The 13,297-nt window shown below is 39.1% G+C and overlaps 1 protein-coding gene across 1 annotated transcript in view; it reads left to right on the top strand.

The window, feature by feature from the left end:
- CARMIL3 (capping protein regulator and myosin 1 linker 3) overlaps positions 1–13,297 on the top strand; it is a 3,552,770-nt gene that overhangs the window by 2,789,113 nt on the left and 750,360 nt on the right. The window contains exons 16-17 of the mRNA XM_044058175.1: positions 4,868–4,972; positions 9,375–9,444. Coding sequence (XP_043914110.1) covers positions 4,868–4,972; positions 9,375–9,444 — 175 coding nt within the window. The remainder of the gene's footprint in view (positions 1–4,867; positions 4,973–9,374; positions 9,445–13,297) is intronic.

Below are 13,297 nucleotides of genomic sequence, written 5' to 3'. Positions count from 1 at the left end.
TGAAGGCAGGGTTGGAGCTTCCAATCTCTTTCTCTCTTAGTAGGTCAATTTTTTAAGCACTGATCTTTTTAGTTAGGAACCTCTGTGGCATTCCCAGCAACTTGCTGTGTCCAAGTTACATCCCAAAGAGGACATTGTATTATATGATAGGTCTATTCTGTGTAGACTACTAAGGAGTAAGGACTTCTCTAATCTTAAATATATGCCTTTTACAATGCACTGACATGGCAAAAGGACTTTTCTATACACCTCTGCAACGTGATGGTCAAACAAGAGAGAAATATCCACTCACATTCCACAATCTCTTACTACATTCTCATTTTAAAGTGGAGTGTTGTCTACACTGTTCATAGGTTGGTACTAGGCTATCGGCCGTAGGGCCTATACAAACCTAGCCAAACAATTCCCCGGATATTTCTTCCCACAATATTTACTTCCCTGGACCTATGTCTAGCAGGGCGACTGACTTGATCCCCGGGGTGAATTTCCTATCTCCCATCCAATCGTCAAGGTTCCTTTTGAAGAGGGCCAAGGAGGCACTCTGCTTGAAATGTATGGGCACAGTCTATTCCAGAGTATGGAGAGTCTCTGGGTCAGGAACCTGTCTCTCCAGCATGTTTTGTTCATTGTGATGACAAGGTTTAGATACCTGGAGCGTGTGGCTCTGAGGGATTGGGATTTCTTTAAGTGGAGCATGTCCAACAGCTCAGGGTTTGACATGGCCTTGTATGTTAAGCAGAGATCGCCTCTGAGTAGACAGTATGCCACAGTGTTTAGCTGGAGTTTTTTTAGACAGTCAGCATATGGCATCTGCTTTAGGCCTGTGATTCTTTTAGTGAGGTATTTCTGCAGCCTTTTCAGCTGTTGCAGATGTCTTGTGAGGTACATACCAAATGGGGCTTTGTACTCTATAATGGGTCTAATGAGGGATAAGTACAGTGGGACAATGACCTCCTTTTTTCTGGATGAAAAGCGCTTAGTGATGAGGTGTGCCCCATAGAAGGATTTCCTGACTGTTGCGGTAATGTGGTTATCGAAGGTGAGACCACTGTCGACCTGTGTCCCTAAGTCTCTCATCACACTTTCATTGTTTAGTGTACTGCCACCTATGTGGTAATTCATGGGTACATGTTTTTTCCCAAAGGGGATAACTATACATTTCTTGGCATTAAGCTTGAGCCCATGGCTGTGGCACCAAGCATCTGTTTCTGAAAGGCCCTGTTGTAGAATATCCACATAATTTGGGGTTTCAATAATGGCTCCCAGTTTGCAGTCACCTGCAAATTTTGTTAGCCAGAGTCCCTTAGTGTTGACCTGTACTTCAGAGAAGTAGATACCAAACAAGAGCGGTCCCAGGACTGAACCCTGAGGTACTTCACTTGTCTGGAGCTGGATTTGGAGTTGGCTTCTTTTACAGTCTGGGTTCTGTCAGTAAGCCAGTTGGCAACCCATCGTGTGAAGTAGGGATTTATGCCCAGCTTAGTAAGTTTATCTATGATTCCAGAGTGGGGGATTGTTTGCAGTCTTACCTAGTGTTAGTGGCACCTGGAGAATTTCAGATTCCAGCATTGGATTCCTCTCTTACTTCCATGCACCTACCAGCACTGGATTCCTTGTGTGAGTAATCAGGAGGGGAAGTGATTCTCTCAGGAGACAGTGTTGTATGTTTGCCTGAGGCTACATATTGTTTTATTACTTCAGAGAGTTAGATTGGCTTTCTGCACCATAGGAGGGATTCATGTACACAACTTGCAACTGTGTGGGACTTGAACATGGTTAAAACCACATCCTACATACACACAGTTTATGAATAAGTCCAAACACCCTGGACAATCTGCATAAAGATCGGCCCTTCACGAACCTAAACTGAGTGGGGTCCAGTGTTTCAAGGTTGCCAATGTCTTTGTTTATAAGTTCCATGATAGTGCGTTCCATTCCAGGGGGTGAGAGGGGGGTGAAGTTGGCACTAAATTGATCTGCCAGGATATTGGCAATATCCTTGGGATCAGTATATTTAATGCCATTCTGTTGTAGCTCAGATCAGATCTGAGCATTGCCATTTAGATTCTTGACATAACTATAGAATGCCTTGTTGTTGTCTTTGGAATCTTTGGCAATTTTATTTTCGTAACTAGCTTTGGAGGATTTTATGAGGGATCTCAGCTTCTTACTGAGGCTGGTAAGGGAGTTTTTTGCATCCTGGGATTTTCCTCTTTTCTACAATAGTTCCTTCCTTCTGTGTTTGTTTGTGTCTTCCGGCTTTTCCCGGTTAGGGGTCGCCACAGCGAAACTCCGGTACGCTAATGATTGGCAGTAGATTTTTACGTGCTGGCTTGCCGGGCCTAACGCACAACCTTCAATGAAGGAATGCCCATTCACACATGTCGCCACACAGAAGACGGTCTAACTGAGAATTGAACGGGCAACGTCTAACTGTGAGGCGACAATGCTACCACAGTTTGTTTATGGCAGGGGACCACCAGATTGGCTTTCTTTTTTTGGAGGAGAGCATCTTGGTTCTATATGGAATGGCATGATTCATGCACGAGTGGATGTGCTCATACAGTGCCTTAATGTAGGATTCAGCAGTCGAACTTTCAGCTCCCGTCTGCATGGGTGCCATGAAGTTTGTCACTTCTGACTTAAGTAGCATGAGGTTGGCTTTGGAGAAGTTTTTTACAAAAGTTTCCTTACTGGGGGGTGGGATGTGGATGTCAAGGGTGATTTGCTTATGATCAGACCTGACTAATGAGGGGGTGACCACTGGTGTGTAGCATCTATCTCCCATGTTGGTAATGACCAGTCTAGGGTATTGGAGCCCATGTTGGGACAATGGATTAGTTGATCCAGGGCATTGGAATTTATGAATTCCACGAACCGTTGGGAAAAGGTGTTGGTACCCGAGTAGTTTTCCCAGTTAATGGCAGGGTAGTTGAAATCACCCAGTATTAGGGTGTTTGGTTGTATCTTAATATTTTCCAGTATGTTTAGAAAGGTGTAGTGAGAATCTTGGGGCATGGTGGGGAATCTGTAGCAAGCTACAATTTGGATTGCAGTCTTATCTAGTGTTAGTGGCACCTGGAGAATTTCAGATGCATTGTGTTGGGCAACTAGCCTGGAGGTATGAATATCCTGGGTGAATATGGACACTCCACCACCTTTAGTGTTTTGGTCTTGGTTTGGTGGCCGAAAAGTGTGGTAAGAGCTGTAGTCTGGTATTGCAGGGGTGCTCTCTGTAGTCTTGAACCAGGTGAGCTGGATGGAGGGGGTGTTAACCAAATGTGGCAGTATTTCATATTTTGGTGTTTCATTTGAGTCTTGTTTTTAGTTATTATCAAATGTAAGGTCACGTTGGAATGCCTGTGTGTTGGAGGAGGATCTGAGATTGACACCCATTTTACAATCACCCACAAACATGGTTAACCAGATATACTTGTTTGTGATTTTTAGATCAGAAAAGTAGATGTTGAATGTACATCCCATGCACAGATCCTAAGGCAGATGCCTAGAGAGCTTCACTTGTCAATTTCATGCCTCTGAAGATTATTATGTTGGCATGAGATTTATAGTAACAAATGTCTTGGCAAGGTCAAGGTATGCTGTATGGTCAGCATGCCTAGTGTCACCAGACTGTATCATGCTCTCAAAGAACTTTGTCAGATTAATCAGATAGGATCTACTTCCTGTACCATCTACCTCAGTCCAGCCTTTTCAGTAAATGAGCTGCTAATTGCATGTAGGTCACCTGGGTGTTGGTCAGCCCTTCATACCTCCTTGTGATGGGGCATACTGTGGAGATGTATTTTCCTTTCTTTGTTGACAAGATTGTCTTCCACCATATGCACACATTGAAGGCATGTATATCACTTGCTTGCATAAAAATGTTGTCTTGCAAACTCATCTTAGTTTATATGATGTATGCTGTTTGACAATTGTCCACTTTTGTTGCCTTTCTCTCTCTGTCTTACTGTTATTATTGTTTGAGTTTATCACCAAGGCAGTTAATGTTTGGCTTTGACAAATATGTGCTTTCTTTTTTATTAGTTTTTCTTCAATGTCTATCATGTCCTGAGTGTACAAAAGCTCCTCAATGAGGTGCTTAATTTTCTTCAAACCAAGTTTATTTTATGTAGCATTTTACCTTTCTGTCTGCTGTGTATCAACTGTTTTTATACTGTTTTAATGGCTTCCCCTATGTTTAACTGACAGTCTTGGGAACAAATGATGAAGTTTATCACATTTTAAGGATCAATACCTATAGCTCAAAAAACGCAAAGCCCCACCCCTGCACATACCCCTAAATTGTTTATACCAACTCCCACTGAAAGTAAACTGCTGTCCCAAGCAATCCAACTAACTGCAGAAAAATGAAATTCAGTCTAAAATTTTCAGTGAAAAAACACCCATCAGAACATTCCACAACATGGTATAGGAATATCCAAGTTTATTGTCTTTGTGTCTTAGAATTAACTGACTGTATGTCCTAGAGGAAGTGAGTGTTGATGAGACATGGAACATACATAACATGAAGTAGTGTGGTGAATCAGTGCCTATTTTCTGCCTATTCACAGTATGTAAGACAGAAAGATAAAAGATATCATTAATTTCTGCTCAGTAACAAAGCCCTTAATTGCACAGCTATGGTATAAATTAAAACATGGTAACACGACTGTAAGAATAACCTAGCCAATGGTAAGATAAACTTGGCTGGTGCATAGATGGCTGACCAGGTAGTATTATATTGTATCATTGGGGCAGTTTTATAAGTATGCACTCTTTTATGATGAATACCTCATGTATGTTTTCAGTTATTCTTGACATTGAGATATATTATTTGTTAGTATAAATATCTTTCTTTATTTTGCAGAAAAGTGAAGGACATCCTGCCATCTTTCAAACAGTTTTTCAGTAGCGCATTCTCCCTGAACTACATCAATCTCTCAGGAATTAAGTTGCCGGTTGATGCACTGAAGTAAGTCTTCACAATTGTTTGCTTCTCATTTTTATATTAAACCCATGCATGTACATGGGTATGTTTTGGTTAAGCTAGTGGATCCCTTGGATTATGAGGAAGCATTTAAGATGACTTGGGCAAAAATGTTGACTTATGGCGCACAATGGTAACACACCTTTTTCATTTTAACTTTTCATGTGGGGGAATAGCTGATGTAAATGGAAAAGCTGATAACATGTATAAACAGCAATTAAGATAGTGATATGTTGTGAAATGTCTCAAAACACTTCCAGTAATATGAGTTTATTAAAGGAATACAACACGATAATAAACTAAATAACAGGGTAAGTACTTTGGTTCAACCATAAGATAAGGAACTTCTTCAGACTGATTTATTTAGTGCATTCTCTACTTGTATTCATTTAGTAAATCTGCATTTATGGAAGCAGTTATCCATACCTTTTTTATTTCCTGCATTGTTTGCTCATTAGGATCCATTTTTATAAGTATTTTACTGTTTTACAAATGTGCCTGTGTTCACTAGTTTGCATGACATGTTATCATGTTTGGAGATTAGAAAAAAATCATATGCAGATAAAAGTCTGCAACCATTGTAAAGGAATGAGTGAAAAGTTCACTTTTTTAAGCTTTACATTCTGAACTTTATTTCCAGAAAATGTCAGAACAGTAGATTCAGTTGTCTCAGACAGAGATTCAGCATAAATACTGCTTCTTCAAACTGCCAAGAATTTATTAATATGTACAGTTTATACATAATTTGATAAGAGAATCTTTCTAAGTGAAAAAATATATGAAAAGAATAATGATGATACTATCAAAATATAAAAGCCTGGCCAGCTATTTAAATGTCCAGTTATTACAATCAGTGGTGAAGAACCAGGCAGAAAGCTTTCAGACAATGGAGTCTGCATTGCTGCATTGTGGAGCAGAGCACATTGGATAATGATGACGAGAAAATGTGAAGAATAAGAATATATTTGAGTGCACTAGACAATGCTGCAATTACACATGCAGCCCAAATCTCAGATACAAAAAATATAACGTCACTATAGAAGTGGTGGGGGTTCGGTCTTGTGGCATGAGGGTTCACATTCTACACCCCCATATGGTTTTGTACTATGTGCCTGCATCCCTGGATCAGCTAGAGGTGGGATTTGGTCACTACAAGCCAAGCTCCCTCAGTTTAGGAAGTCTCTAATCCATGCTTTTTAACTGATTCCCACATTAAAGGATTATAATAAAACTAACATTCTTTGCTTAAATTTAAATAATGCCTATTTTTTGTCTTAATGACACTTTTACAGATATCTGTGTGCATTAGTATGCACCTGTTTGTGTAATGTTGCTTAATTATTTTATGCTTAGTATTTTAAATATATCTCAGTCTTTTAATTATTTATTCATACTTGAATTAAAAACATGCGAATAGTATGGTAATCTGTCCTTTTTAGACATATAATTTTAAAATGTTAATATTCAATAATGAACATAATTTATAATTAAGATATTTTTATCTTAACATTTCTTTTTTGTTCATTCATTTATCTTTTTGTTGTCAGTTACTCACTTAGCCCAAATTAAGGTTTCATATGGGCAGAGAAAATCGTAGCGCTCTAGCACTGGTACCTGTCCTGACACACAGTGGCAATAAAGGCATAGGATTGCATCTTGAGCAGGATGCATACCATTGCAAGATACTCACACCTGCACATTTCCTTTTTACATGGCAGACATACCTTTTAGAAGTCCAACAATGAAGCCCAGTGTGTGTCCATGCAGCCAAATTACTGAAAACTTAGAAAAAAACAAACAAAAAAAAACAGCTCATGTAATATCTGAAAGTAAGTCAATCAGAGCACACAACAAAATCCATACCGATGTAGGAGGGACATTACGACTTCACACAAAAGACTCAAGGACACCTTAACCAAGTGTGCAAATACTTATAATTCCCTATTCCATTTTTCCTCTATTTGCATGCCCCTCAGATGACCATCAGCTGCCTGGCTACACCATTTTTGCCTAATTGTCCCCTGTATTATCACCCAAGTGTGGGACCCCACCAGTGCTGGGCTGGGCAGGAGAGGTGGTGAGGAGCAGTCTGCAGTGTCACATATGCTAATCCCGCACACCAGGGGATTTGTTTGGTACGCCCTCACTTTGCAGAGCTACTGACCTCATGTACAACACTGCATATACTGTCAGTTAGCTTCACTCCCCCACCTCCCAGATGCTGTAGTTTTACCTGTGATCTGCCATTGTGATTATGGCACATCCCCATCTATGGAAATGTGTCTACATTACATGCACAAATGCATCTGTTCCAGACTGAATGAGGTAGCAAAGCTGCCTGTTCCTGAACCTCACTGTCACAAAAGGAGATATAGCCAGACCAGCTATCTGCAATTTTGTAAATAACTGTATGTCATTTGTGAATATCAACACAATTCATATAAGATGTTTGAACTACAGATGTATTAGATCTGTATGTCATATAAGATGGTTTGTACAGACGTGTGCTGAAGAGGTATTTTACAAAGTGATATTTGTAATGCATCCACAGTGTACCCTACTGAAAAAAGAACAGAATTGTATATACATTATTGTAGCTGTTTAAATGTATATATTTTAACAGGGAAACTGGAACACAGGAGGTTAACTTGCAAAACTTCAGAAAAATTGGTGAAATTAAATTACTTTATGGATGGGCCATAAAAAAAGATATTATCCTTCAGTTTCATTGCAGGAGAAGACATGATGTCTTTACTAGAGAAGTCTTCTGTATTGTCATTAAATGTGGAGGAATGTAAATTATTTTACGAATTCCATCATTTACCAAAAGATCTGAGGTCTGTGTATTTTCACAGGTGGATGCTAAATACTAATAACTTTCAGCAGTGGGGGTTTTACCTGGGATAGAGTCAGATGACAAGAAATGATGTCATTCTGCAAGCTATCCTAGCAGTAATATATGAGATATTAAGAACTCTCTGAGAGAGAGAGAGAGAGGGTGTATTCTGTATTTGTCTTTGACCTGGCAACATCAAGATCCACTCATCACATCTGCCTTGCTTGCTCTGAAGTAAGTATACTAGGGTACAGTATAATTCTTTTAGATATAGTCAGGAATATAGCAAAGCTTAGTTTAGATATTTTTCTTTATTTATTTGAGATTGTCCTGCAATGTTGTTTTAAATATTTCCTGTGATTTTGAATTCTGATATGACTGTACATATATATTTATTATTGTCTTGTTCTTTTATTATTTATTATTAAATATATTTAAGCATTTCATTGTGGCTGATTTTTGTGAGACATATTTAAGTTCTGAGAGTACTTGCATATTTATTTGGGGAAACTGCGTAGGCCACTCCTAATACCCTTGCTCTTGGTCAAACTACCATTTGTATTGATAGTAACATTACACAGTAAGATTGGACATACTTTGTTAAGGGCTTTAAAGTAGCTGATAAAGAGGTGGCTGGTGTCAGGCATAACTACCTCATAGCATGGGTAGAATGGGGCATAGGTAGTAAACCTGTGCCCCCCTTTCCCAGGTGTGTGTGTGTGTGTGTGTGTGTGTGTGTGTGTGTGTGTGTGTGTGCGAAACAAATCTCCAGGAGTGTGTGCGTCAGCTACTTGGGCAGGGACAGAAAGCACTAGTTGAGCAGAGTGAGTGTTGGAGGTCTTGGCTTGGCCCTCAACTGAGATCTCAACTCTATAGCTGTGGGGAGTCTTATTGGGGATCTGGAGAAAGTGAGAAACCAGCCCTGGACTGTGGTGTCTGTGTGCTGTTAAGGGAAATTGCACTTGATGCAGTGAGCTGCATCTAGAAATACTGTGTGTATACAGGTCATCCTCCCAATGTACATCCCCAGTGGTGAGGATTGAGGCTCCTTGATTACTGGGCCAGTGGTGCGTATCTCACTACCTCCTTGAACTCCCACTTCCTTTTGATGCTTTACAGGTGTACATATATTGGTAAGGAAATAAAATAATCATATAAGAAGAAATATCAGAAAACCAAATGACTTTATGAGAATGTGTACTTTTAGTGCCTTCTGTGCAAATCACTTGCGAAGTACTGTCCACACTGCTGCAAAACAACTTTGCAAGATACACACCATTGTTTTGAAAGAGCTGTTATAGAAATTATACTGTAAAGCAATGTTTGGTTGGTATGAATTCTTAAATCAGCATGATTACCATAGTGATTTGGTCATAGATATTCTGAATATCCTTAATAATTAAATATAAATTAGACAGAAAAAAAATTCAATCAATTCTAATAATGGAACAAAAGCCACATTGCTATTTATCATTTAATTACTTTACAGATATGAACAGAAAGGTCCCTACAGACCAGAACCAAAGTGACTATTCCTTTTTTTTCTTGCAGGGCTTTGCTTCAGGGGCTTTCACTAAACCCCCACATTGCAGATGCAAATCTGGATCTTAGCTGCTGTGAGGTACCTTCATGTTTTTATTGTTTTTGTATGTTTTTTTTTGTCTAGGGCCTTTTGTCAGTGTTGCTGTATTTGGCTGGTTTGGCAGTAGTGGATTCTCTGGTTTTGATCATTTGATTATGCATTGCTTGCACTGCACAGACAACTTTCTGATCTCTGCCTTTGTTAATCTATTCTTAATAGCATTTAAATATTATGTTCACAGATCTTCCAGCTCTATGAGTTTATGCAATACTCATTTCAAATCCTAACAACTCAGAGCCTTTTAAAATATTTTAGCATTTGAAACTCAATACTGCTGAAAATTTGGGGTGCTTTAATGAGTTTGTCTCTACAGGTACTGTATGCCTATCATGGGTTTCTGTCAGACATCACACCATGAGAATCTTTTCTTCAAGTGGAAGTCTTAGAAACTAAAGGCCATTCACTTTAAACCAACCTGCTTCTAGATCCTCTGAGTTTCTTTGTCTAAAACACTGCTTAGTCTGTTACCCCCACCCAGTCCCTAACCCTAACCATAATATTCCTATCCTGTTTACAGCGATATATGGGTTGGGCTAATCTTTGTTTTTTTTTTAACTGTTGCAAAAAAAGCATTATTTTGTCCTTTGCTTTCTGTCTTGCTAGTCAATTATTTTGGCCCATCCTTAGCTTTAACAATCATGGCATTGTTGCAAATGTTGTCCTGTCTCTAGCCCTTCAGCATTTGCTCTGGTAAGCTCCTAAGTCCTTAGAGTGTGTCTTATGAAGGCTCATGAAGACTATGAAATAATATTTCTATCCCTCTTTAAGCCTTGTTGCATAATTTGAAAGTCTGTATCCCTATTGCCTCCATTCAATTTGACCGAAAATAGCTTAATTGAAGGTCATGTGACAGAAGTTCTCATCTTTTTTAAAGGTATAAAATTTCACTAGGAAAAATTATAGCCCATCATTAAAATTCACTGTACTGGAGTGTCATAATGTGCAGATATGTATTTTACTTGTAGTTTGACTGCTGTAAAATTTGCTTTGCTTTTCAAATATGTATACTGCTTTGAATGGCAGTTCACTGTCAGCAAATGTCTTGACTTTGAAATTTAAATAGGCTTGTTGCTGGTTTCTGACAAACTGCCTTTGAAATTTCTTGTGGAACTTCACTTAACATATTTTCAGCTCTTACACACAAAACTCTTTTGTGTAAGTTCATGTTTCTGTGGGTCCACTACAAGTGTTCATGTGTTAGTAGCTTGCAGCCAACCTGCTTGGTACCACTTGCTTCAAATGATTAGTGCCCAAACTACCACTAGCATGATACTAGCTAATTACCTTGCCTCCCCCAAATCAACCCCGCTAAACTGCAAAGCACTACCTCTAACCCTAAAATTCTCACTTGGTCTATAACCCTTAACACAGAACTTCTGCATCCCTATACCTAAATTTCTCAGTCACTCTTAAACCATAAAACTCCTGTCTTGCTTTCTGATCCTAAAGCACTCCACACTATGTAAGCCAGAAACTGCCATCCTGTTCTTTAAGCCTAAAGTCCCAGTTCACTTCCTTACCTTAAAATCATCCTCCCTAAATCTAAATCCCACTCACAGTTGCTGCCAGAAACACTAATCTATGCCCCTGTCATGTCCCATTCCCAACCCAAAGCTCAGCCCTCATGAGCTACAAGATGCCTGAGTCCCTGCTTGAGTGACTGAGGTCATCAAGTGCCTGGAATTCAAGTGTTTGCAGTAGACCCTGTTTACTGCAAAGAAGTAACATTGTTTCAGTGCCTGACTTTATGAACATTAATAAGCATATATCAGGGATAGCCACTCTGCAGTGTAAACTCTCGCTCTAGGTGATTTGTTCACATTAATTACTGTTGATGTGACACTTGGACCCCATGTAAAAATGGGAAGAAAGGGAATGAAAATGAGGACATTATTGAAATATCTCAAATACATTTTGCATTATCATATTTTTAGTTCATTATAGGTAGACCATTTAATTTCATTCGTTTGCAATTCACTGTCTCCTGCAAAGTTTTGAAATACAAAATAAGGAGCCCTGTTTGTGTGTTCTGCTGTCTGGCTTAAACTCATCTGCTTTTGTCTTATTTATTTATTTAACATTTGTTTACTGGGAAAGTCCAACTGGGACAGAGTCCATTTTCAGCAGAGGCCTAGGGAGAAATGCTCCAGACACGGGTTTGGAATGTGGGAGGAAACCCACACAAATGCAGGTAAGACATGCAGACTCCACATAGAAGGCAGCTCAGCCAAGAATTGAACCAGAGAACCTCTTGCTGTGAGGCGACAATGCTAACCACTGCACCACTGTGCCACCCGTTCCTTACTTGTTTCTTACTTCATTCCACCTGCATTTTGGCATGAATCACTTATAGTCCCGCTAAATTGTCCGGTTTCACCAGCCCACATTTTTTAAGTAACAGAAGTGTTACTTCTTTGTCTCTTAACTACTTTAGATTTGTATGAGTTAAGATTTTTTTTCATGTTTGTTTATAAAATGATTGTCTAGCACAGTTTCTGGACTGGTTCCCTTATGCATAGCATTGCTTTCCTTTCTGCACCGTAGGAGGGATTCATATACACAACCTGCAACTGTGTGGGACTTGAACATGGTTAAAACCACATACTACATACACACAGTTTATGAATAAGTCCAAACACCCTGGACAATCTGCATACAGTACTGTGTACCTGTAAGAGTGTAGGTATACAGTAGACATGCAAATGCAGTCCCACATCATCCACCAAAATTCAGAAATGTGTGACCTGCAGAGCATGTCAGACTGATTTCCTTCATGTAGCAGTAATAGCAGACATTGTGAAACTATGGAATGGGTAAAATAGCATTTAGATACACTGTGCTGCAATGGGCATTACAGTGTCAGAAATGCAGATGACAAACCAGTTGACAAAACCAAGATTTGTTAACCACCTTAGTATGGCACAACCATCAGAAGAAATCCCTTCATTAATATAATGTAAACTAATCATGCCTGTACTTCAGTTCCATCCAAAAAGGCATAAACGATTATGAGTTGCTCTTGCCCAGAAATGAGGCCCTCAAAGACTCTACAGTGTGCCACCAGGAAGTTTAATGTAATCAGCTTTACTGGCTATTTCATCCATCTTCTTAGATTTCACCCTGTCTGCTCAAAAACAACTAATGTCATAAAGTGAATATCAGTTTATGGCACAGAAGTGCAAAACATAGTATACACAAAATGATGTTTAATGCAAAACATGTCCTACAGTGTAGCAACCAGAGGCAGGAAAACTATAAGGCTGATTAAGTGTAAATATCAAAATTTTCTGTTATTAACCTATACTGAGTATATGCACAGGTGACAAGAGTTCTGCTCGACTCTGCACTTGCTGGTGTTAGTAACACAGGATGGCAGTTATAGGATAATTTTTAATTGAAAAGTATGGAGATAACTGCATTATTTTACCAGTGGTACATCTGTCTATTCAGGGTAATAGAACGGCTACCAGTTATACAGCTGTTCCAATACATGATCATGGAAAATTATAGTAATATGGCTGATGAGAAGGTAGATTTAAGTATGGAAGAAATATTTTGTAACAGTGATTACAGAAGCAGACATCAGAAGTTGAAACAAGATAATTGGCTATGGGGCCGAGATAATACATGAAAATTTCACATATGGGTTAGACACACCAATGTACTGTACAACTCTCATTGAACTGGTTGGAATTTAAGTGGTCTATTCTTTTTGCAGTTATCCATCACAATGCATGTTTTTGCACTGTATGTGCTAGTACTGCGACCACAGAGTGGTCCACACCTGCAATGCTTCTTGTGTGAAGCTGTGTATGCAGCCTTATGGTACAAC

Source organism: Protopterus annectens, chromosome 16.part0 (genome assembly GCF_019279795.1).
Source record: "Protopterus annectens isolate FY-2018-M chromosome 16.part0, PAN1.0, whole genome shotgun sequence".
Classification (NCBI taxonomy): Eukaryota; Metazoa; Chordata; order Ceratodontiformes; family Protopteridae; genus Protopterus; species Protopterus annectens.
This window is presented reverse-complemented; position numbering and strand designations above follow the sequence as displayed.